The sequence below is a fragment of the Octopus bimaculoides genome, chromosome 24 (genome assembly GCF_046866305.1).
Source record: "Octopus bimaculoides isolate indiv1 chromosome 24, ASM4686630v1, whole genome shotgun sequence".
Classification (NCBI taxonomy): Eukaryota; Metazoa; Mollusca; class Cephalopoda; order Octopoda; family Octopodidae; genus Octopus; species Octopus bimaculoides.
The window spans coordinates 21,470,794-21,495,002 of NC_142951.1; the positions used below are offsets into that span (position 1 = coordinate 21,470,794).

At 38.7% G+C, this 24,209-nt stretch overlaps 2 protein-coding genes across 4 annotated transcripts in view; both read right to left on the reverse strand.

Annotated features, from left to right (window-relative positions):
• The window catches only part of LOC106875171 (DNA polymerase epsilon subunit 2), a 31,799-nt gene extending 17,588 nt beyond the window's left edge, over positions 1 to 14,211 (reverse strand). The window contains exons 1-5 of one of the 3 annotated variants that reach the window (XM_052976756.2): positions 12,374 to 14,211; positions 7,501 to 7,601; positions 5,686 to 5,761; positions 3,274 to 3,351; positions 49 to 142 (exon numbers count right to left, since the gene is read on the reverse strand). In XM_052976756.2, the coding sequence (XP_052832716.1) occupies positions 49 to 142; positions 3,274 to 3,351; positions 5,686 to 5,761; positions 7,501 to 7,601; positions 12,374 to 12,438 (414 nt within the window). In that variant the 5' untranslated portion in view covers positions 12,439 to 14,211. Of the gene's footprint in view, positions 1 to 48; positions 143 to 3,273; positions 3,352 to 5,685; positions 5,762 to 7,496; positions 7,602 to 8,764 lie in introns of all 3 variants that reach the window. The other 2 variants (XM_052976757.2, XM_089340955.1) reach the window with 2 other exon arrangements.
• Positions 14,212 to 21,656: 7,445 nt separating this feature from the next.
• LOC106875168 (leucine-rich repeat-containing protein 71) overlaps positions 21,657 to 24,209 on the reverse strand; it is a 52,773-nt gene continuing 50,220 nt past the window's right edge. The window contains exon 17 of the mRNA XM_014923198.3: positions 21,657 to 21,906. Within this exon, the coding sequence (XP_014778684.2) occupies positions 21,802 to 21,906 (105 nt within the window). The 3' untranslated portion in view covers positions 21,657 to 21,801. The remainder of the gene's footprint in view (positions 21,907 to 24,209) is intronic.

Sequence of the window (24,209 nt, forward strand, 5' to 3'; positions counted from 1 at the left end):
TAGCAGTTTCTAACAAGGAAATGATGAAATCTAAAGTTAAGGACTCACCTGATAGAGTAACATATAACGATCCTTAAACAATTTCCAGAGGTCAGCTGGTTGTCCATGAAGTAGAGGTGGTGACAAGCCAAGTTCTTCGTTTCTGTTTATGAAATATAAAAACATCACTTAACACCAACTTTTCCATGCTTGTATGCGTCAGATAGATCACAAAGCGAATTTCCTATGGCCGGACGCCCATCTTGTCACCAACCCTCACCCGTTTCCAAGCAAGGTGATATATCACATGGCCACACGTTTTTCAGAAACGAATAATGCTTGTAAACAGTGATACAACTATCAGGTGTCAAGACAGGAGAAGGCGCACACACAGATCTACCTATCATTCCGACCCCAACCAAACCCCTTCTATCCCCTCATTCTCCTTAAATCATTTTTTCACACCATTTTCACTGATTACCTCCTTTCTGTGCCTTTGGTTATCTTCCCCACTCCTCTGCCATATTTCAACACCTCACATTCTCAACACCCTCTCAAAGCTACCATCACATCCCACTTGCTCTAGCCACTTATGTATTACTACATCTCCCTCCCCACCACTCCTACACCTTGCACATCATCACCCCACTTCCTGATTTGGTATTTGCCATCAACTGCACCTGCATTTTTGTTCATCACTCACTAGATTGATCTCTCCCTCACACACCTAAACATGTCACATCTTGTACCTTAGGGATTTGCTCTGACACTCCATCACTTCCATCTTATTTTTCCCAGCTACTCCTAACATTATATAATGCAGGGTGGCCATGTTATCTCTCCTGTAGGAAGATACTTGTGCTTGTCCATCCATTACACTTTAGCTTCTCAACACCTGACATAAAACCACTGCCCCTCAATTACTTCCCCTACTACCACAATTAATTGGGGGAGGGGGATTTCCTTTCCTGATTTAACCCTTTCGTTACCAAACCGCCCAAAGCCGCCCGAAAAAATTTTTTGTTCATGTGACCAAGCCGCCCAAAACCGCCCGTAATCACCTATTCATATTTAAATGAGAATATCTGAGCAAATCTCTTTAGTACATTCGTGAAAACACGTGATTATTTGTGTAAACAGTTCAGCTATAGTTTTGTACGACGATCAACGTGTTTTTTTAATTTTGTGAATTTTGGGAGATTTTTTTCCAAATTTGTTCCTGTTGTGTTTTCAAAATTTGTAATCCTGACAAAAAAATGGATACGAATTTTATTCTGTCAAGCAGCGAGTCAGAATTCGAAGGATTTTCCGTTGAAGACCTTGATAAATCTAACTCTGTAACCGAAAAAAAAAAAAAAGCACGTGGTATTTGATAATGAATCTGAGGTTTCATTTTCCGAAAATGAAAGCAGTGAATCCGAGAGCTCCGATGATAGCGATAAAGATAATGAATTAGTACCTGAATGGAGTGAAAATTTAAAAACTCCTTCTTTCAGTGATTTTTCTGAAGAAACTGGACCAAGTCACAGTCTTACCCAGGAGAGTAAAGCTTTAGACTATTTCTTTTTGCTTTTTCCGATGTGCCTATTTGAATTGATTACGGCGGAAACAAACCGTTACGCTAAATGTAAACAAAGCGTAAAAAAGGATAATTTGAGGTTTCCCATAAACTTGAATGAAATTAAAGCATATTTTGCCATAAATATTATCATGGGCATTAGAAAGTTACCTAGACTAACAAATTACTGGAGTAGTGATGAACCCTTTGGCGACGAATATGTCGAGTATAATGACGAGGATACGGTTTTTAAAATTGACTCAATATCTACATGTAAGAGACACGAGCAGTACACCAGTACGTGAAAAACCAGACTTTGATCCCTTATTTAAAATAAGACCCCTCATTGACTGTGTTCAAAGCACATATAAAACAATTTATAGATAAGGATATGGTGGGCTATAAAGGCCGAGTGCGTTTTCAACAGTATATGCCAGGAAAGCGCACAAAATGGGGGATCAAAGTTTGGAAAAGATTTGTGAATCAAATACTGGGTACTGCTCTGGATTTTAATGTTATACTGACAAAAGAGACAGTAATAAATCCAGTAATGTGCACGACTCTTCTATAATAATATTTTGTTGTATACCCAATTGAATATTAGCTAATAACCCATTTTCTATAGCGATGTTTGAACAAAAATTTTAATAATTTTATATTTTGTTGAATTTACCTGTAATTAAAGTCACTTTGTGACAAAAATTTTGGTATAGAATTGGTTGAGAACCTTTCGTGAATTTATCTTCCAAAAATCACATTAATATGTTGATAAATAAAAAAGTTAGAGTTGTTTAACGAAACCAGCCTAAATTTATGATTATGTTAGAAATTAATTGAAACACATAAGGGGTGTAATTTGGTTAGAAATATGGTAACGAAAGGGTTAAAGTTAGTTGGTGACCTCACTAGTACCAGTGGCATGAGAAAAGCACCCAGTATGCATTGTAAAATGGTTGGCATAAGAAAAGGCATCCAGCTATGGAAACAATGCCCAAGCCGATATTGGAGCTTGACACAGCCTTATGGCTCATGGGATTCCAATAAACTATCCAAACCATGCCAGTATAGAAAATGGATGTTAACTGATGCTATAGGCTTCTTTCAGTTTCCATCTATCAAATCCACTAACAAGGCTTTGGTTGGCCTGAGGCTATAGAAGACATTTGCCCAGGATGCCCCACAGTGGGACCGAACCTGATTGGGAAGCAAACTTCTTAATCTAGCTAAACCTATATATATATATATATATATATATATATATAATACAATTAACATATGAGTATATATTATATATACGTACATACCTACATCAACATGTATATATAGATGCATATCTAGGTACAGGACATAGCAAAAAAACGTGGACAAAATGATAAACTGAGTACAGAAAACACACAGGCCACATAGAGAACATTTCCTTCATCAAACAATCATTAAACTTCCATGTTCCACTGCCATGTAGCATAGCTGTACATATACAGGCATCTGACTTACACCCTCCCCACAAAAATTGCAGGCCAAAATGTGAAATCATTAAATTAATGTCTGAAACATAAATTATCATGAAGTCTTAATAGAAAGCTTTTATTTAAATCATTTTAAAAGAGGAAGTTTGTATCATAGAACCAAGGGTGTTTTGAGAGGGTTGATACTGAAGGCTTTAAAGGTGAACAAGATCAATCCAGGAAAAAAAAAAAAAAAAAAAAAAAAAGCAGCAAACTTTAAGGATAACTTACAAAATGAATTTTTTCCGTTCTTCAGCATAAGTGTATCTTGGCACTGAAAACGCATCAATCACACTAAAGGCATTTTCTCTGAAATCAAACAACAAATATTTTAAATAACAAAGATGGTCAGGACTAAAGAGCTATGTTCTATTTCAAATCTCAAAGTTGGTAACGAGATTAAGTTTCCAAGTAATAACAAATGTGTCGTTACATCAAGATTTACCTTGCCAGGTACAGCTGTCAACTCTCATTTAGTCCTCTTTTCAGTAGATTTCTAATGACTCGACTGTTGAAAATGTTTCCATTAATTTGAGGAATTTTCAGCACAGACATGGCTGTGTGGTTAACAAGCTTACTTCCCAACCGCATGATTTTGAGTTCAGTCCCACTGCATGGCACCTTGGGCAAGTATCTTCTACTATAGCCTCAAGTCAACCAACTTGTGAGTGGATTTGGTAGACAGAAATTGAAAGAAGCCTGTAGTAGATGTGTGAGCATGTTTGTGTGAGTGTGTATCTCCTTTCACTTCTTTGTGTTTACTGGTTGTTAACAAAGGCTTCACTATTCATGTGAATAGCATTGTTTGCTTGCAGTTTACCAGATACATCCCTGGGTTTCTTGACATGTTGCAGAGTTCTTGTAAACCAAAGGCTCATTCATTTGATGTCCTTGTTTCCAGTTCTCTAAATAAGTATGTCTGGATAATTGTCTAGTTTGGAAACAGCTGAGGGTTGGTTGTTGTCAAGAAGAGCATCTAGCATACAAAACTCTGCATCAACATATTTTTATCTGTCTTTGGTCAGTAAGTGTTATTTCCTATTTGCTTCTATCTAGAAATCAAAGGAAATGACTACTATTCCCTTCAAACTTTGCTTCTGTCACCTGGACATCAATGTTTTGAAACTGACCTATTTTCCATTACATTTCAGATTGATTCTGTGCAGAGTTGCTGAAGCAGAAATATCATTATAGCAAATATTCTGCTCAATTTGCTTCTCAGTTGCTTGACCTTAACCACTTGAGCATGTCCCTTAGTGGCTGATAATATTTGTATCTCTCTGATCATGAGCAGGAGTAGTGGGGCAGCATCACAGCCATGCACTGAGAAGGATTCTTTGGGGTTTGAATAAATATAACAAAAGCAAAGTTTGAAGGAAATATTAACTATTTTTCACACTTTCTAGGGAAAAGCAAACAGAGAGAAAATATAAGAGAAAAATAAAGAAAAACAAGAAATAAAAGAGAGAAAAATAAAGAAAAACAAAAACACCAGTGCAAGAAATACTGAAAGACATCTTAACGAGAAGTCATGTATCCTGTTTGTAACAAGTATCTATATGTATTTTTGACAAGGCTACAAATTTTGGAGAGTACAGAAAATTACACCAAGTACTTGACTGGTACTTTATTTTACTGACCCAATCACATGGTTCTGGGTTCAGTCCCATTGCATGTCTTCTACTGCCTCGGGCCAACTAAGTATTCATAGTGGATTTGATAGACAGAAACTGAAAGAAGCCTGTCATGTGTGTTAGTTTTTTTTTTGACTATGTTTGTCCCCCACCACTACTTGACAACCTATCATGGTGTGTTTACATCCTTGTAACTTATTAGGTGGACAAAGGGATGATAGAATAAGAACAGATAAAACAAAATAAGTACTAAGATCAATTTGGTCAACTGAAATTCAAGATGGTGCCCCCAACATGGCCAAAGTCTAATGACCAAAACAAGGTAGAAGGGCACCTAAATATGGCAAAGAATTTTGTCCAACTCATTAAAAATCCCGTCAATCCAAATATTTGACAAAAACCATTCCACTTGACACTGGCAGCACATGTTCTCCTCACCAACCAAGTTTTGGTATCAAATACAGGATGGCAATGCATTTAGGTAGTCACAGTTCTGAGTAGCTATGACCACACATTTACTGTCTTGTGCTGCACTGTACATAGGTCCTTAATTCAAGACCTACTTACATCAATTCAGTGTGCTGGGGGGAGAGAATTGAATAGTTATACTGGAAGATGGTCATCTTTTGCCAATTAAACACACCTTATTTATTTGATCTTCATTTTAGTTTTATTAGTATATATTTTTATTTATTTTATTTGTCTGGTAAGAGGAGACCATGTGGGACAGAAGAGCTGCAGAAGTCACAGAATGTGTGACAAAAGAAATTTGGTGGAAAATAAACTAAAAAGTGAAAAAAATAATAAAGCTATAGTGAAGATCAAATAAATAGTGCTTGTTTTAATTAGTAAAAGATGACCATCTCCAACTATGTATAACAATATCCATTTCCAAATCAACGGTCTTGTGAAACAAATACATAATCCTAAATTAAACTGAATGCTCACTGTAAAAGTTGAGGGAGAGAAAAAAAAAAAGACAGGGTCCATCAATTAACAAGAAACTTACCCATCGTTTTCATTACCAGCAACACATTCCTGCAGTGCAGTCATGCAGGTAAATCGATCTATCAAAGATGATGTCACTAACAAGGAAAAAAAAAAAACTATAAACTTCATTGAAATAGTTCTTACTGAGATAGAAGGCCACAAATTGGCTAGGGAGGAGGTTAGTAAAATTGACTACTTTACTGCCAACTCTGGAAAGATGAAAGGCAAAGCTGACTTAGGGAAAATATGAACTTAAAATGTATAATAATAACACAAAGTGATGTGGAGGAGGTACGAATAAGTATTGATGAATTTCTGTGCTAAAATTACAGATTCAATGAAGCCTTCTTGTCAAGAGCTCCACAATGATTAAAGTACAAATAAAAAATGGCAAAAGCCAGACTCCACTTCTTAGACATTGATGTTACTTCAATGAAGGAAGCAGCTCTGAAGAGAATGAGTTACTTCCACTTATGCCCATTGCTTCTGAACAAAGTGGTTCAGTATCACTGTGCAGCACCTTCTGCATTATTGTATTTATTGCATGTTCATTTCCTTTATTCAATGTCCATTCTTCATACTCACATCTTTAATTATCCTCTCACTTATTCCTTATGTATTATAACAACGCTTATTTTATATTCTTATTCATTTTAATTTAATCATGTTTTAAGCTAGAATTGATTTTTTTTTTTATTTTGCTTTCTTCATTATACATATATATAGATATCATTTAATATCCATTGTCCATGCTGCACCAGACTTCAGTTTGATTTGGCATGGTTTTCTACAGTTCGATGCCCTTCATAATGCCAACCACTCCAAGAGTGCAATGGGTGCTTTTACGTGCCATTTTCAAGACACCGGTATCTGCCATGACTGCGATTTTGCTCAGCTTGATAGGTCTTCTCAAGCATGACATAATGCTGAAGGTCTCGGTCATTGCCTTCGTTAGGCCCAATGCTCAAAAGGAAGTCAGCCACTTTGCCACTGTGAGGCCCAACATTCGAAAGGTGTTCTTTAAGTGTCACCAGCACGGGTGCCAGTTAGCACAACTGATTTCACTTGGCTTGATGGGTCATCTCAACCATAACACATTGCCAAATATCACGGTCACCAGTCACTGCCTCTGGGAGGCTCAAAGTTTGAAGATCATTCTTCACCACCACATCCCACGTCCTCCTGGGTCTACCTCTACCACCGTTTAGAGATCAGCACTTCTTAACACAGCTGTTCTCATCCGTATGCATCACATGACCATACCAGCACAGTCCTCTCTCTTGCATACCACATCTGGTGCCTCTTAAGCCCAACTTTTCTCTCAAGATGCTTACACTCTGTTGAACATGCACAGACATTGCACATCCAGCAAAGCATACTGGCTTTGTTTCTGTCAAGCCTTTGCATATCCTCAGCTATCACAGCCCATGTTTCACTGCCATGCAGCATAGCAGTTTGCACACACAGGATCAAACAATCTGTCTTTCACTCTGAGAGAGGGGCCCTTTGTTACCAGCAGGGGTAGGAGCTCTCTGAACTTTGTCCTTCCACTTCCGAGATGGTAAAGAATGTAATTTATGAGTGATCTGGTTAATGTTTCTAGCAGACCCATGTAGAGGCTTCCTAATATGTTTACCAGTGCTGAGTCATGTCCTATAGTCAAAATGAGTGTGGAGATAGGTTCTAGACATGGATAGTCCCATGGTTGAAAAGAATAGAAAAACAAAGGAAAGACCACAAAACTGGGGAATGGAACATAAATTCAATCAAACCTCAATAATACAGAACTCCTAGTAGAGGGAAAAAAAAAGAAAAAGAAAAATGTCTTACTCACAAGGTTGCTTCATTACATTCTCCAAAATTTTGTCAATCATCTGCATTCTTTTACTTGATTTCATAGTCTCCAAATGTTCCAAAAGAAATTTACTGGCTTCACTGAAAAACAGGAAACAATCAGGTTGAAAACCTCCATCATTCTGCGGTAACAGTTCACACCTCCAACTTGTAATTTTTTCATATTCCAACAAAGGGAAACTTTTGCTCTATGATCATTTAATTTTGTAAAGCAACTTTCTAATTGTATGAAATTGAAGATTCACTGGTTTTTATCAATTTCTCACAGTGTGCATTGTGGCTGTTCTTGTGATAAGAAAAGTACTAACATACGCAATTTTTTGAAAAATTTTATTTTCATCTCAGCATGCAGGGCCAGCACTAGGAGGTGTAGGGTCCAACTAGAGACCTGTCAGTAGGGCCCTCTACTCTACAAAAGCTGAAGATAGGTGTTTTATATTGTGTAGTATGCCAGTCCTAGCTAAAAAGCATTGAAACCACAATGATATACTGAAAATTCATCATAGTGTCCTCCACTCTAGTGTGTGCGCAGAGCCCTCTCTTGACACGGCCTAATTTGAACAAACTTGTCTAATTGGCTTAATGACATACATGAATAACAGTTGGCATACAATATGCCAACTGACATCCTGGGTGTGAACAATGTCATTTGACACTTGTAACCATTGGAACACTCAAAGAGTTAATTCTCTGATGCTCATCGTGCGGATGATCCTATGACAAGCACAATGCCTGGCTGGGTTAGCCAGGTGATTTCAGCAACAGAGTTCTTATTGCTCAAGAAGGATGTTTTGGAGAACACTGATTCCTTGATACATGAAACAACAAAAAATATTTTGTTTAACCCCAGGCTAGTGACCACCCAGTAGGTCTAGGATGAAAAAAGTTCCAGCCATGAATACTTTGTCTTTAATTCAGGCATAGTCTAGGAGGACTATATAACTGCAGTGTGATGAATACATTCTTGCTTATTGCAATGTCAACCCTCATCCAACAGACCTATCATTAAATAAACGTTCCAACCATGACCATCCCATCAACACAATGTCTCCTTACCATAAGACAATAGAGTGTTATTTTAAGGAGATTTGACTGCTATTTCTAGCACACTGAATAACATCATTCAGGCTAGAACGCTTTAGTTTGACCCAAAACATGTATGAGGGTTTTTTCTAAACAAAGTAAGCAATTTTATTTTTACACAAAGTAAATAATTTATGTAAAGTAAATAAATTATACACTACCTGTTTTTGATAGAGTCCATTAAAAAGTCGGTCTTTCAAAATCTACTGTAGTTCAAATGGTATCAGTACAATTATCTTTTGTGTAACCCCTACCAAATTGGTGGACTTGGGCACATTGTAGAAATAGATGACTCTGATGTGCAAGCGCAAATACAACGGAGGATGGGATAGAGAGGATAAAAATAGGTTTTTTAGTCTTTGTACCTGACCGTTCTTCTGAAACTTTTCTACCACTTATTAAAAAAAGTTATCAAGGAATCAGTGTTCTCCAAAACATCCTTCTTGAGCAATAGGAACTCTGTTGCTGAAATCACCTGGTTAACCCAGCCAGGCATTGTGCTTGTCATAGGATCATCCGCACGATGGGCATCACAGAATTAACTCTTTGAGTGTTCCAATAGTTAGGAGTGGCTGTGTGGTAAGTAGCTAGCTTACCAACCACATGGTCCCGGGTTCAGTCCCACTGCGCGGCATCTTGGGCACGTGTCTTCTACTATAGCCTCGGGCCGACCAAAGCCTTGTGAGTGGATTTGGTAGACGGAAGCTGAAAGAAGCCCGTCGTATATATGTATATATATATGTATGTGCGTGTGTATGTTTGTATGTGTGTGTTTGTCCCCGTAACTTAGCGGTTCGGCAAAAGAGATCGATTGAATAAGTACTAGGCTTCTAAAGAATAAGTCCTGGGGTCGATTTGCTCGACTAAAAGGCGGTGCTCCAGCATGGCCACAGTCAAAAGACTAAAACAAGTAAAAGAGTAAAACCAGGAATGACTATATATTCTGATTGTTAGAGTGCGTACAATGGGTTTACTGAAATAGATGCGACACCAAAATACACCGTGGAAGAACGTAAAACGACGTTTTTAGAGTGAGATAGGGAAGTGTCAACAGAAAAAAAAAAAGGTAATCTTCAAGTTTACGGGGATCAAAAAAAAAATATTCAAGGGAAGTAACTGAATGTCTTACCAGTATTCTCAGTACATCTCTGTTTATAAATAAATCACACGTCATTTGATTGACGTTAGGGTGTGATTTATTTATAAACAGCTAGAAGAAAACGGATAATACTGGTAAGTCGTTCAGTTATTTCCCTTGAATATTCTTATTTATTTTTTTTATCGCCCTAAACTTGAAGATTACCAAAAAAAAAAAAAATTTACCTTGCAACTTTTGCGCATTCGAGCTAGATAGTCGTTGTAGGATCGACTAGTCACGACTAGCTAGCGCGGATGCGCGCACCGGAACCACTCTTCTCGAATAGTACCCAAAATAGTAAATTGGGGATCCATAATAGTATTTTTACGGCTCTTGAAAAAATGCTGGGTCCAGATGGACTATATGTAATCTGAACCTTTCCCCCCTTGTTTTATTATTGTTTTTTTTACGGAATCCCACGTTTTAGGCTATGGAGATTCCGATTCTGAAATTTTTTTTCAAGAATCTCTATTTCAAACAGGTTTCTTTCTCTAACATTTTGCATAGTTCAGCCTACATGAGTGAATGGGTGATAAACAAAATAGGAATTTTAGTCAAACTAAAGCGTTTGACCGGAGCTCAACGATAAAAGAAATTAGTCTAACAGGTGTAAAACAACTTGCTCTGAACGAAAATGAAGAAAAAAAAATGCGCGCTCGCGAACGGCTGAGGTGGGGAGAGGACTTGGAACATTCGCATCGTCACACATTGATGGCCTCTAAACTAGTGTTTGACCCGGTGTCAAAAACAAAAAATAATTAGTGTAACAGGTGTAAAACAACTTGCTGTGAATATATGTGTGTGTGTGTGTAATAAAAGTAGTTTTTAAAATGGTGAAGAACCCCTGGGCTAGAATAGAACTGAAAAAGAAAAAAAAATAGGCTGAAATACTTCGATTGGCATACTCAATGAGAAGCAGTCTTAGAGACTGAACACAAAGAATTTCCAACTATTAGCCATACACATGGTTGGTACAACTCTGTAGTTATGCCCACATGGTCACACATTTTTCAAGGAATAATCGATTTTATCGGAAATTTTATACAAATATCTCTAAGATGGCGTAGATTAGAATGGTAATCTTCAAGTTTAGGGGGGGTAAAAAGGTAAATAAAAATATTCAAGGGAAATAACTGAACGACTTACCATTATTATCCGTTTTCTTTTAGCTGTTTATAAATAAATCACACACGTGCTTTTTTTTTGCTTCTTTCTAAAACAGCATGCGACGGAATTTCTTATAAAAGTTTAAAATGATTAAGGGAGTACCCGACGGAACGGAGTCAAAAACAACTGGCAGAAAAGAAACAATTGTGCATGGAGAGAACTTTGTCGATGGAAATGATAATGAAATTCAACAGATAAATTTCTAGGACTGCATGCTGATCTCAATGAGATCGTGTTCATTAAAAATAGATATTTATTAATGAAATTTTCTACAGTTATGCTCCAGATGTTTGAATATATTGCACTGTGGAAAATTTCATTAAAATATATCTATTTTCGCCGAGTGAGGGTCACCATGCAGTTCTAGAAATTCACCTACTCAACATTAATACACTTCAGAAATGGCAGCCAAAAAATAAACAAATGTTTTTTCTTTTGGAATTGAATTCCGCCATAGAAATTCATATAGATAAGATGAGATTGAGCATTTCGTTTTCAGCAACAATAAGATGTTGTGCAGCCGGTCTTCCACGAGGCATTTTCGATTTCTCATAAGAAACTATTTTTCGCTACATTTGGTGTGTCCTTTCTAATTGTGCTACCAATCCACTTTTCTTAAATATTTGCTCCCTAATCGAAACTTGATTCGTTCTTTGCCATAGCTCCATATTGCTTATGTGTCCAGGCCATCTAATTTTAATACAAGTCTTGTCGTATTAATATTAATTTTGCATATTAAACTGCAATATAATTCTAATCTACACCATCTGAAAGGTATTTGTAAAAATGTCCTTACAAAACAGGCTGAGGGAAGGAAGTGTTTATTAATTTTTTTTTTTTTTTTTTTTTGAAAAATTGAAATTTTACAAATTTTTTTTTAGAATCATAATCTCCGTATTTTTCAACATATTTCGCAAAAAAAATTCTAAAAAAAGTGAAAAAGAGGGGGTTAAAATTTTGAAATGCCGATTTTTTTTTTTTTTTTGTAGATTCGGGATCTCCGCAGTCGAAAAAGTGGGTTTCTGTAGAAAGATAAACAAAACCGAAAGAGGGGGGTGCAGTCCATGTCCTTTACCTCTGTTCATATTTCTGGATTTTATGAGAAAACAAAGTCGTGGAACACATGCGTAGTTGTGCCAAATTATACTCGTTCATTCTTTTTTGGGGGAAAAAAAATACAATTTTGATATTTTAAAAATGCATCTAAAATAATTCCGTAAAAAAGTTATTTTAGTATGCTTCAATAACAAATTATTGAAATAAAGAAACAAATTTAAGAAAAAGATAGGACAATAATCCTGGATAATATTTGATCAAAGTAAAACAGTTACGAACCGACGAAATTCATAATCATTAGCGTCGGTAAATACTAAGAGTTCCGTGCAAAACTAGACATGTAGTTTAGTTTTGCAGGAAATCTATTTGACCTGGAGATTAAATAACCAAATATAAAACAGTAAATTACCCGCGAAGTGTCAAGCCATGCATCTTGAAAGTATTCTTTAACTCGACTTTGAGCTTTGACGCCATGTTCAAATGTTTCCCGCCAAAATATCAAACGGTGTCACTTAACTTTTTGCCCCGTTTATTAGTTCCAGCCGAGCAGTTTCGTATTTGGCCTGTAAGTATTTAAGTCAATTCGTGAGTTGATACAAATTTTGTCTGTGTCAAGGGAAATATTGGCGAAACGACTCACTCTAGATTCAACAAAGTTATACAAACATATTAGCGACAGAGTCAATATTTATTCCCACCTTTAAGTGGGAATATATACTATCTCTCACAACAAAGTTTGTTTCTTAAATTAACTGTTATGACAAGCAGCTTTTGTAATGAATATTAATGAACAGATCCAACCTAACGTGGATGTGTTGTTTGAGTGTAGGACAAAAGCCCACGGTTATGTTTTGAGATTGTTTTCTTTCACCTTTTTACTTGTTCGTCATAAGACTGCGGCCATGCTGGGGCATCGCCTTGAAGAATTTTTAGTTGAACGTATCCAGCCCCCGATTTTTTTTTTCCTTTTTACTTGTTACAGTTATTAGACTGCGGCCATGCTGAAGCACCACCTTGAAGAATTTTTAGTCGAATGTATCGACGCTAGTTAAGCCCAGAAGGTATCTCCACATGCTAGAAACAACAGCCAAATCTCTTGAAATGTTTTTATAAACCCCTCGGTTGTTTTTATTTTCTAAAAATCTTTTTACTTGTTTCAGTCATTGGACTGCGGCCATGTTGGGGCACTAGCTTGAAGAACTTTTGGTCGCAGAAAAACCAGCATTTTAAAATATATATTTAGTCTTTTGTTTTCTTCCCCGCGGCGCTTACAGATTAATGAGAATAAGTTGACCTTTTGAACTTTCTCCGGCCGTTGAAGGTTTCACAGAAGGCTTGTCATTCAAACTTCAGAAATGGCAGCCAAAAAATAAACGAATGTTTTTTTTCTTCTGGGTTGAATTCCGCCATAGAAATTCATGTAGATGAAAATAATTCATCCGATGTGTCAAATTGCACCGAAGTTTTCTTTTCAATCTCATCCACAAGTTTTCTATATTCTGTGTATGAATTCGTTTGGATCTACAAAGTGGGGCACTATCATGCTATTAGCTGTCAGACTACTGACTGGCCGGAGCGAGCTATATGTCTGTCTCTCTCTCTCTCTATCTATCTATCTATTACTCGAAAGTTCGCGCGTCCGCGCTAGCTAGTCGTGAGTGGTCGATCCTATTATTTTTAAACTTCAAACTTCATTTGTTTTCTATTTTGATAAATTCTCTCTGTTGAAAATTATATTTTAAATAATTTGCAATTTCAGGAAATATGTTTTTATATTAAATTTGTGTTTTCTACTCACGACTAGCTAGCGCGGACGCGCGAACTTTCGAGTAATAGATAGATAGAGAGAGAGAGAGACAGACAGACAGACAGACATATAGCTCGCTCCGGCCAGTCATGGTATTAGCTGTCAGTAGCCAAAGAATAGACAGGCCAGCAACAGGCATGCAGGCAGACAGACAGATACTTCACTAGCAGAGAGCACTTTCACTGCCTAAATTTGTGTTTTCTACTCACGACTAGCTAGCGCGGACGCGCGAACTTTCGAGTAATAGATAGATAGAGAGAGAGAGACAGACATATAGCTCGCTCCGGTCAGTCATGGTATTAGCTGTCAGTAGCCAAAGAATCGACAGGCCAGCAACAGGCATGCAGGCAGACAGACAGATACTTCACTAGCAGTGAGCACTTTCACTTCTGACAGCTAATAGCATGATAGTGCCCAAAGGGGTCCCCATGCACAATAACTTCGTGGGTGTACGTACATCCTCCCGAGTTTGCAATATTGGCATAGGATGCCCACCCGTCACTGATTATGTGGGTTCCTGGCAAAATCCACCGCTGTATCAATTCCGACAGTGTCCGCTCTGTTCGGTCGGGCACTTGTACAAGGAAACACTTCCTTGAGTCTCTTTTCAACACCTCCGAAAACCCAGTGGCCAGGTCTCCACAGCCTACGGTGGTACTTTCGATGAAAGAACTTACTTTCATCTATTTTCACCACCACTGGCCGTCCATTACTGTCAACTCCACCAATTTCCACGGGGTTTTGCCGAAGCCATTCGTCACATACTTCGCGGCAGAAATTACTCCAATCTACCACGGTAGTGTGGCTAACAAAACACTCGTCTATAATGTGTTTTTGCATTAAATCTTTGCACCAGCAGTAGATAAGCAATACGAGATTGTAGAGTGGAATATGGCTCCTTTCAAAGAATGAACTGTAACGAACAGATTTCCTTTGTTTACAATTTTTACAGTACCATTCTTTCCCATCAATTCTGTCACAACGTGTAACAAGTCCGCATGGTACTAAACAATCCTCGCAGGTAAACTTATTCCTAATAAACCGACGGCGCGCATCCAAAATTCTCTCTGTTGAAAATTATATTCTTCTAATATGGATTGACGAGTGAGGATTTCGTTTTGAGGAAAAATAAGTTGTTGTGCAGCCGGTCTTCCGCGAGGCATTTTCGATCTCTCAGCCGGTACTGTGATATTCAATCACGTGTGTGATTTATATATAAACAGTTAACTTCAATCACGTGTGTGATTTATTTATAAACAGCTAAAAAAAAACACATTTCACGGATAATACTAGTAAGACTTTAAGTTATTTCACTTGTATTTTTATTTACTTTTTTTATTCCCAAAACTTGAAGATTACCCAAACGTACTACTTATCGTTTGTCTAAATGGGGAGATGGGTGTTTCTCCACAAAAATGACAAATTCTGGTTTTTATCATTTTTATGTTTCTACACATTTCTTGAAGTAAATACTTTCCTTTTTGTTAGAATTCAGACATTTTGTACATTGAATAGATGTCTTGCAAACAACTCGCACATGCAAGTGCTACCAGTTGAAAACTCCGCATACCGGAAGCCACCAAGTGTATGAGGTCATCAGGAGAGAATGCACGTCGTTTCAGGGCCTACCTCTCGACGGCATCAATGCGCACCGCCCCCCACCTCACTGATATGAGGCCCCGCTTGCTAGATCAACTGGTTATTAAAAACAAAGCTAAATATTTCTCTAGCCATCGCTCATTGTCTGTTTTTAACCAAATCCAATGACTAGCCTTCTCCACTGTATTTTGGATATCGGTCAAGGTGGTATTTACCTTACGATGAGTTAGGCCTAACGATAACAGCAGTAGTCTCACACTGTGTCCTACAAACCTTCTAGATCCAACTTCGATTGGAAAATGCTCCGCTTTCCAGCCTGCGTCTTCACATTTCTCGAGGAGGTTTACATAACAGTCAATCTTTCGAGCCCGCGCGGCGTCCATATCTTCATGAGGAACCGTTAACTCAACTAGATTTACAACTTTCCTTCTTTCACACCACATTAAAATGTCCGGTTTTTCCGTAACTGGGATGGGAAAGAATGCCTGGCACCCAGGCAAATCTGCAGTCACTTCCCAATAGTCGTTCCACTTTTCATTTCTCACAGGAAGTTTCTTGTTCTTTTTCTTGAAACGGATCCGCTGACCTGAGCGCATGAAGGTAATAAAATCTTTAGATGCTTCTTTCAATGGTTTTTTTCTCGGTGTTGTTGAGATGAATTTGGTTCTTCATAGCATTGAAGATAACCTTCAGGACCAGGTTGTGTCCCCATGTATATCCAATGCTAAGGAACAGTTGGAAAGAATATGTTTCAGTGTTCCGACCTGTCATAAACCTCAAAATATCTGACGAAGAGTCAATGGTTAATTACTGCCAGGAACTTGGACTTGTGGTCAAACAAATGTGTTGCCCATCTTGTAAAACTAATCTGAAGAAAATCTACAAAGTGAAGCGTGCCAGAAGATCTCACGCAGAATGCAGGTTTCAATGCAACAAGAAAACTTGTAAGGAGAAGGTGAAGAACCAACTACCACTTTGTAAAAGAACTTGGTTTGGACATAGCAATTTGTCTCTGCGAAAGAGTTTGCTATTAGTTTACTGTTTTATTCATAAGTTACTGTATAAGCAAACTGTGCATGAAGCAAACATTTCATCAGCAGACAGTGACTCTGATAATGACAACATGTTAATAACATCCACGGAAACCATATTGGATTATTTTTCCATACTGTCGTGAAGTCTGTCAGTGGACAGTAGAGACAAAACTACACACGGACCAACCCATTGGAGGCCCTGGAGTGATAGTTGAAACCGATGAATCGAAATTTGGTAAAACAAAGTACAATCATGGGAGACTTGTGGAAGGATAGTGGGTGTTTGGAGGCACATGCTGTGAAAACCAGGAAACTTTTCTTGTTGCATTGCCAAATAACAAGCGAGGACAGGGCCACACTGGAACCAATTATTCTCCAACACATCAAATCTGGTACAACAATAATAAGTGACTGCTGGAAAGCATATGACAAAGTTGGAGCTTCTAGTTTCCTGCATCTCACTGTCATTGAGAATCTATGGTGGCTGATCAAATGCCAAATGAGTGAGATGCAAACCTCACCAGCCATTTGTGAGATGCAAACCTCACCAGCCATTTGTGAGATGCAAACCTCACCAGCCAATAGGGTAGATCTGTTCGAAGCATTCATGCAGAATTCTGGTGAACTTTACAAGCCACAGAGAGAGATAAGAATATTAATTTTATACTTGTGCAATGTTATTCACCCTAAAACCCTAATTACATATTGCAATTTGCCTAGAAATTCTTAATTTTTATGACTTTCTTATCATTATAAGACTTGGTAGGAAATCAACTTTCCACCATGTCTAATATTTAAAAAAAAATTTTATGGTGGGGTACAAAAGGAAGTCTTTCCAGGCCGTATTTTACAGAAATTCAGAAGTTGCAACTTCTTTCTCAGTTTTGTTTTGATAACATTCGTGCAACTAAGTAATATTTCTATTTTTATTTCAATAAGCCATTGATGGTACCATGTAAATGGCACTCGTGAAATTGTAAATGTAGCCGTTAGCAGGAGCATGATCTTCGAATGTTGGGCCTCATGGAGGCAATGACAAGTGACCAAGACCTTAACAATATGCTGTGCTTAAGAAGATTCGTCAAGCCAAGTGAAGCTTGGCCATTGCCAGTCGTAGCCATTGCCAGTAAATGGCACCTGTGAATCATAGATGTGGTCATTGCCAGTGCCACGTAAATGGTGATGCTCAGTAAATTTGCCACCGGAAAATTTGTCCTGGAAATTTCACCACTACTGTCCATTCAAGCTCATTTTAATTGGGTTTTTAACAGATATCTGAAGCAATGACCTGATCATCACAAAATTTCATATTGTTCTAACAACGATAATGTATTCAATGGAAGTCATTCATCATCATCATCATCATCATCATCGTTTAACGTCCGCTTTTCATGCTAGCATGGGTTGGACGATTTGACTGAGGACTGGTGCAACCGGATGGCTACACCAGGATCCAATCTAATTTGGCAGAGTTTCTACAGCTAGATGCCCTTCCTAACGCCAACCACTCAGAGAGTGTAGTGGGTGCTTTTACGTGTCACCCGCACGAAAATGGCCACGCTCGAAATGGTGTCTTTTATGTGCCACCCGCACAAGAGCCAGTCCCGGGGCCCTGGCAATGATCTCACTTGGCTTGCCTGGTCTTCTCACGCACAGCACATTTCCAAAGGTCTCGGTCAGTAGTCATCGCCTCAGTGAGGCCCAATGTTCGAAGGTCTTGCCTCACCACCTCAGCCCAGGTCTTCCTGGGCCTACCTCTTCCACGGGTTCCCTCAACTGTTAGGGAGTGGCACTTTTTCACGCAGCTATCCTCATTCATTCTCACCACATGTCCAAACCAGCGCAATCGTCTCTCTTGCACACCACTACTGATGCTTCTTATGTTCAGCTTTTCTCTCAAGATACTTACACTCTGACGGGTATGCACATTTACATTACACATCCAGCAGAGCATACTGGCTTCATTCCTTGCGAGCTTACGCATGTAATTAGCAGTCACAGCCCATGTTTCACTGCCATGTAGCATGGCTGTTCGTACACATGCGTCATACAGTCTGCCTTTTACTCTGAGTGAGAGTCCCTTTGTCGCCAGCAGAGGTAAGAGCTCTCTAAACTTGGCCCAGGCTATTCTTATTCTAGCAGTTACACTTTCAGCGCACCCACCCCCACTACTAACTTGGTCACCCAGATAGCGGAAGCTATCGACTACCTCTAGTTTTTCTCCCTGGAATGAGATAGAAGTTGTTTCCTGTTTGTTTACAGTCTTTATTGCACCTGAACATCTGCCACATACAAAAACTAACTTTGTAGTTAATCTGCCTTTGATATTGCTGCACCTCTTATGTGTCCATAGCTTGCACCGGGTACATCTTATAGAGTTACTACCTACTCCTTTTCTGCATACTGAGCAGGGCCATCTACCTGAAGGGGTTTGTGTTTTATCTACCTTCCTACTTATTAGGATTTTGGTTTTTGCTAGGTTGACTCTAAGGCCCTTCGATTCTAGTCCTTGCTTCCACACCTTAAACTTCTCCTCTAGTTCTGATAGTGACTGCGCAATTGGTGCAAGGTCATCAGCATAGAGGAGCTCCCAGGGGCAACCTGTCTTGAATTCCTCTGTGATCGCCTGGAGGACTATGATAAATAGGAGGGGGCTGAGGACGGAACCTTGGTGGACCCCTACCTCTACCCGGAATTCATTACTGTACTCATTTCTAACCTTCACCTTACTGACAGCATCTCTGTACATGGCTCGCACAGCTCTCACTAACCATTCTTCTATCCCAAGTTTCCTCATTGACCACCAGATAAGGGATCGGGGGACCCTGTCAAAGGCTTTCTCCATGTCAACGAAGGCCAGGTACAGAGGTTTATCCTTGGCTAGATATTTCTCCTGCAGCTGTCTCACTAGAAATATGGCATCAGTGGTGCTTTTACCTGGCACGAACCCAAACTGCATCTCATCTAAATTGAATCGCTCCCTAATTAGTTGGGCTATGACCCTCTCCGTAACTTTCATAACCTGATCTAACAGCTTGATGCCTCTGTAATTATTAGTATCTAAAGCGTCACCTTTACCTTTGTAGCAGTTTACTATGGTGCTGCTACACCAGTCATTGGGTATGACTCCTTCGTGTATCACCTGGTTCGTAATATGGGTGACTAGGCTGTAGCCAACACTGCCAGATATTTTGAGCATCTCTGCAGTGATTCCTGATGGGCCGGGGGCTTTCCCTGTCTTCATACTCTTAATTGCTTTATCTACCCTGGTACTGTCAACTCGGATAGCTGGTCCCTCTGTTGGGTCGACATATGGCAGGCTCTCTTTCTCCCATTCCTTCTCTTTATTAAGCAATCTATCGTAGTGGCATCTCCAGACCTCTTTCTTTGCAGCCTCATTTAGTGCAAGCGTACCATCATCCATGCGAACACATTTCTCTCCTACACTGTCTTGCAACACGAAATACCTCGAGTCTTTGGTCCTCACGGCGCAGAACATTGGCAAATCTTTTCTTATCTGCTTCCCCTCTGGCTAAATAAACCTGTCGCCTAGCTTCCCTTCTGGCAGATTGGTACAATTCCCTGCTACCACCGTTCTTCCAGTCCTTCCAAGCCTGTTTCTTTTGTCTAATAGCCCCGTCTACATCCTTGTTCCACCACCACGTTACTCTGGGTCGAGAGGGGACTTTACACCAGCCACAGATCTGGTCTGTGGCTCTCAACAGGTTGTCCCGCAGAAATCTCCAATTGTCTTCCACGTTTTATGATGCTATATCCCCTTCTATTTCGTCAAATGCTTCAAGTAACTTGTCTCTAAGTCTCTGTCCATTTGCAGGGTCTTTAAGTTTCCATACCCTTCTCCTCCAGGCCGGTCTACTTCTGGGCACCCATATTGCCTTGACCTCGAAGTCGCTAACTACTAATCTGTGTTGGGGTGTACATTCTTCGCCAGGGAGGGTTTTGGCATTTATAAGCCTTCCTCTTTCTCTAGTTCTGGTGAGGATGTAGTCGATTTGGCTAGAGTGTCTGCCGGATTGGTAGGTGACTAGGTGATAGGCAGGTTTCCTGAAGTTGGTATTGCAAACCATAAGATCGGTTGCATCACAGAACTCCAGCAGTCTGGTACCCTCCTCGTTGCGGGAACCGAAGCCATAGCCTCCATGTATGCCATGGAAGCCTCCAGCACGACGTCCGACATGACCATTGAAGTCACCAGCCACAAAGAGAAGGTCTCTGTCTCTTGTCGACGAGGTAGTTTGCAAGAGGGTGTCATAGAATTGGTCTTTCAGCCCATCCGGGAGCCCCGGTTGAGGGGCATAGGCTGAGATGACAGTAGCTAGCCTATGATGAAGCACTAGTCTAATCTTAAGTACTCTGTCACATACTCTAACTACCTCGATTACCTTATCATTCGAAGCACATAAAGTGGAGAGAAGGTCTGTGTGGACAGGCATATATATACAAAGAAAAAGGCAGGACAGACTCTGATGTATGGGGCTTGCGTCCAACAGGATGTCATGGAACATTATCCACTGACCTTGAACAAGATGACCCAAGACCAGGACGAATACGTGATCATCCAACTGTGGCTAAGGTATGTGATGTCATGAAACAGAACGTAGCGGCTTCTAAGATGAAGCCTAATCAGATTGCTACAGAATGCACCAAAGAATGTGACAACACCGCAAGGGCGATGTTGCCCAGCGTGGCAGTCTGCAAGCAGATAACATGTAATCAACGGCTCATGCCACCCAATCCTCGACGACTTCGTGAACTGGGGGAATTGCCTGATGAATGTAGAACAACAACACACAGAGAACATTTCATGCTAAATGATAATGCCCAGACTGACATGACAGAATTCTTGCTTTTGTGACTAAGCTGGAGCATTGCCTTGAAGGGTTTTAATCAAACAAATTGACTCCAAGCCTAGTACTTATTCTATTGGACTCTTTTGCTGAACCACTAGGTTACAGGGATGTAAACACACCAGCATCGGTTGTCAAGCAATGGCAGGGGGACACGCACACATGCACACTAATACACACACACACATATATATAAATATGTATACAACGGGCTTCTTTCAGTTTCTGTCTATCAAAGGATACAAGTAGAAGACACTTGTCCGAGCTGCCATGCAGTAGGACGGAACCTGGAACCTTGCGGTCAGGAAGCAAGCTTCTTACCACACAGCCACGCCTGGGTTTACTACCATCATATTTTTTTTAAAAGAAAACAATAAACAACAGTTTAGTTTAAATAAAACATTTTTTGTAACTGTTTTACTTTTTTTTTTTAATGAATGAAAATACTTGAATTATTAAAAAAAATGTCTGGCAAGTGAAGAGAGCAGCACAGTCTATGGTACCCTGCTTCATCAGTGAGTCGTTATTTCTAATTACCATTTTCGTCTTTCACTAATTTGCGTACTGGATCCCGAACGGCCATTAACTCATTTAGTTCCTTTACATAGGGACATTTCTCAGGGGCCAAGTTTTTCTGCATGTTATAAAGGAGAGAGAGAGAAGGGAAAAACATATGAGAATATTTACAATATACACATACACATACACACACACACACTTGCAATATACACATCCATACATGCATAGATACACACATACACATATACACAAAAACATACATAAACTTACACACGCATACATGTATATACGTGTGTGATTGTATATTGTTATTATCATCATTACTTTTACATCTACTTTTCCATGGATGCATGGGTTGGATGGAATTTTGTTGAGTTGGATTTCCTATGGTCCAGATGCCCTTCCTGTTGCCAACCCTCGCCTGTTTCTAAGCAAGGTAATATTTCCCCATGACAAGACATGTTTGCATGGAAGATTAAGAGTGAAGGACACTGATTGTATGATGGTGACATTCATTTACAACTATCATACAATGTCAAGGCAAGGAGACAGAACACACACACACACACATGCGCCTACATACACATACATCCACACATGCATGCATATATATATTCATGTATACATATATATGCATATATATATTCACGCATATATATATTCATGTAAATGAACTTCTTTCAGTTTCCATCTACCATATCCACTCACAGGGCATTGGTTGGCCCAGGGCTATAACAATAGACTCTTGTCCAAGGTCTCACACAGTAGGATTGAACCTGGGACCATGTTGTTGGGAAGCATGGAAGCATATATATCAATCAACTACAGTAGTGGTTGAATATATTCTTAAGTTCACCATTTCGTCAATTGCAGCAGCTTCCAAGCTTCACCAGTAATTCAGTTCTCAACTAAATTGCAAACTGTTAAGTTTTCAAGAGGACACCTCCTCAGCTACACTTTGGCATAAATAGTTTGAGATTTGGTTCAGTAGAAAAAAAGTTACATCAAAATATCTGCAACCTCAAGGGGGAAGTAAGACAGGTATTCATTTCAATTAACATAAACTTTTTAATGTTAAAATAAAAGTATACTTTTCTTAGGTTTAAATGATAGAAAAATGCATGACGAATTCAGAATTGTTAGTCGCATTGAACAAAAATTAGTAGAAAAAAGTTATGGGGTAAAATGCCATGAAATTTTATGTCAGTAAGTAATGCTTTAGCAATAAGAATAAAAAATATATTGCTAAAATGAATGTTTACATTCTGAGGCAATGAGCTGGCAGAAACATTAGTATGCCAGGCGAAATGCATAGTGGTATTTAGCCTGTGTTCACATTCTGAGTTCAAATTCCACCGAGGTTGACTCTGCCTTTTATCCATTTCAGATCTATTCAATTTGACGTACAGATTATTTAATTATTTTTTTTTTAACTAAACACTTTGAAACTTCCAATACTCTTAATGTTTTTGACAAGAATAAGAAACTTTTTACTTAAAATATTGCAGCTAAAATTAAAATTTGAATATTAAAACTTATTTTATTATAGTTTACAAATGACACTATACTTATTTAAGTGGAATTTGGCTAATTTACTACCTTAAATAGAGAAAATAGTGACTAATTAGACAAACTTACAAATTAACTGAACAGTTTTATGCAATAAAATTAAAAGGTGACAACTGTAAAGAGTGAGAAATTAGCAGAACTGGTATTCTTTGCTGCAATATTTTAAGTAAAAAGTTTCTTATTCTTTACTTTACTGGAAGTAACAGTTTGTCCTATACTTTTACAGGTGTAATAACTTGTCCTGTACTTTTCCAGGTTTATAATCTTAAGAATATGACTCTTCATGCTCGCAATTTTCCATGTAATATATATATATATATATATATATATATATATAAATTTAAGGAATGGAGAAAACGCATGTTATAATTGCATACTTTATTCCTACATATGTTTCAAAGGATTACAACCTGTGTGATCCATAGGGATCTGTGATATTAAAATTGTAATTGGTTTCTATTAACCCATTTATTCTATCCGAAGAATTATTATTCATTAAGATAGAAGAAATACATATAATTATATATATATATATATATATATATACATATATTAGAAATAATACATTTCTAAATCTCTCAGAGAGACTTAAGCAGTAGTGATGCGATAAAGTAGTTGTATACTGCCAACTTAACGTGACAGTCCCTGCTTCCTGTTGGCCTTGACACATTTCACTGAAATAATATATGTTCGCGAGTGTTAGACAGACTTCTTCAACCAGCTGGTCATGCTACTTCAGGCTGATGACGAGCAAAGACTCAGAAACATGTCCCTGAATGCTGGCTAGGCTGGGTGGAGGAGTTTGTCTCCCCCTCGCAAACATAAGGACACAGGAAATGTGTCAAGGCC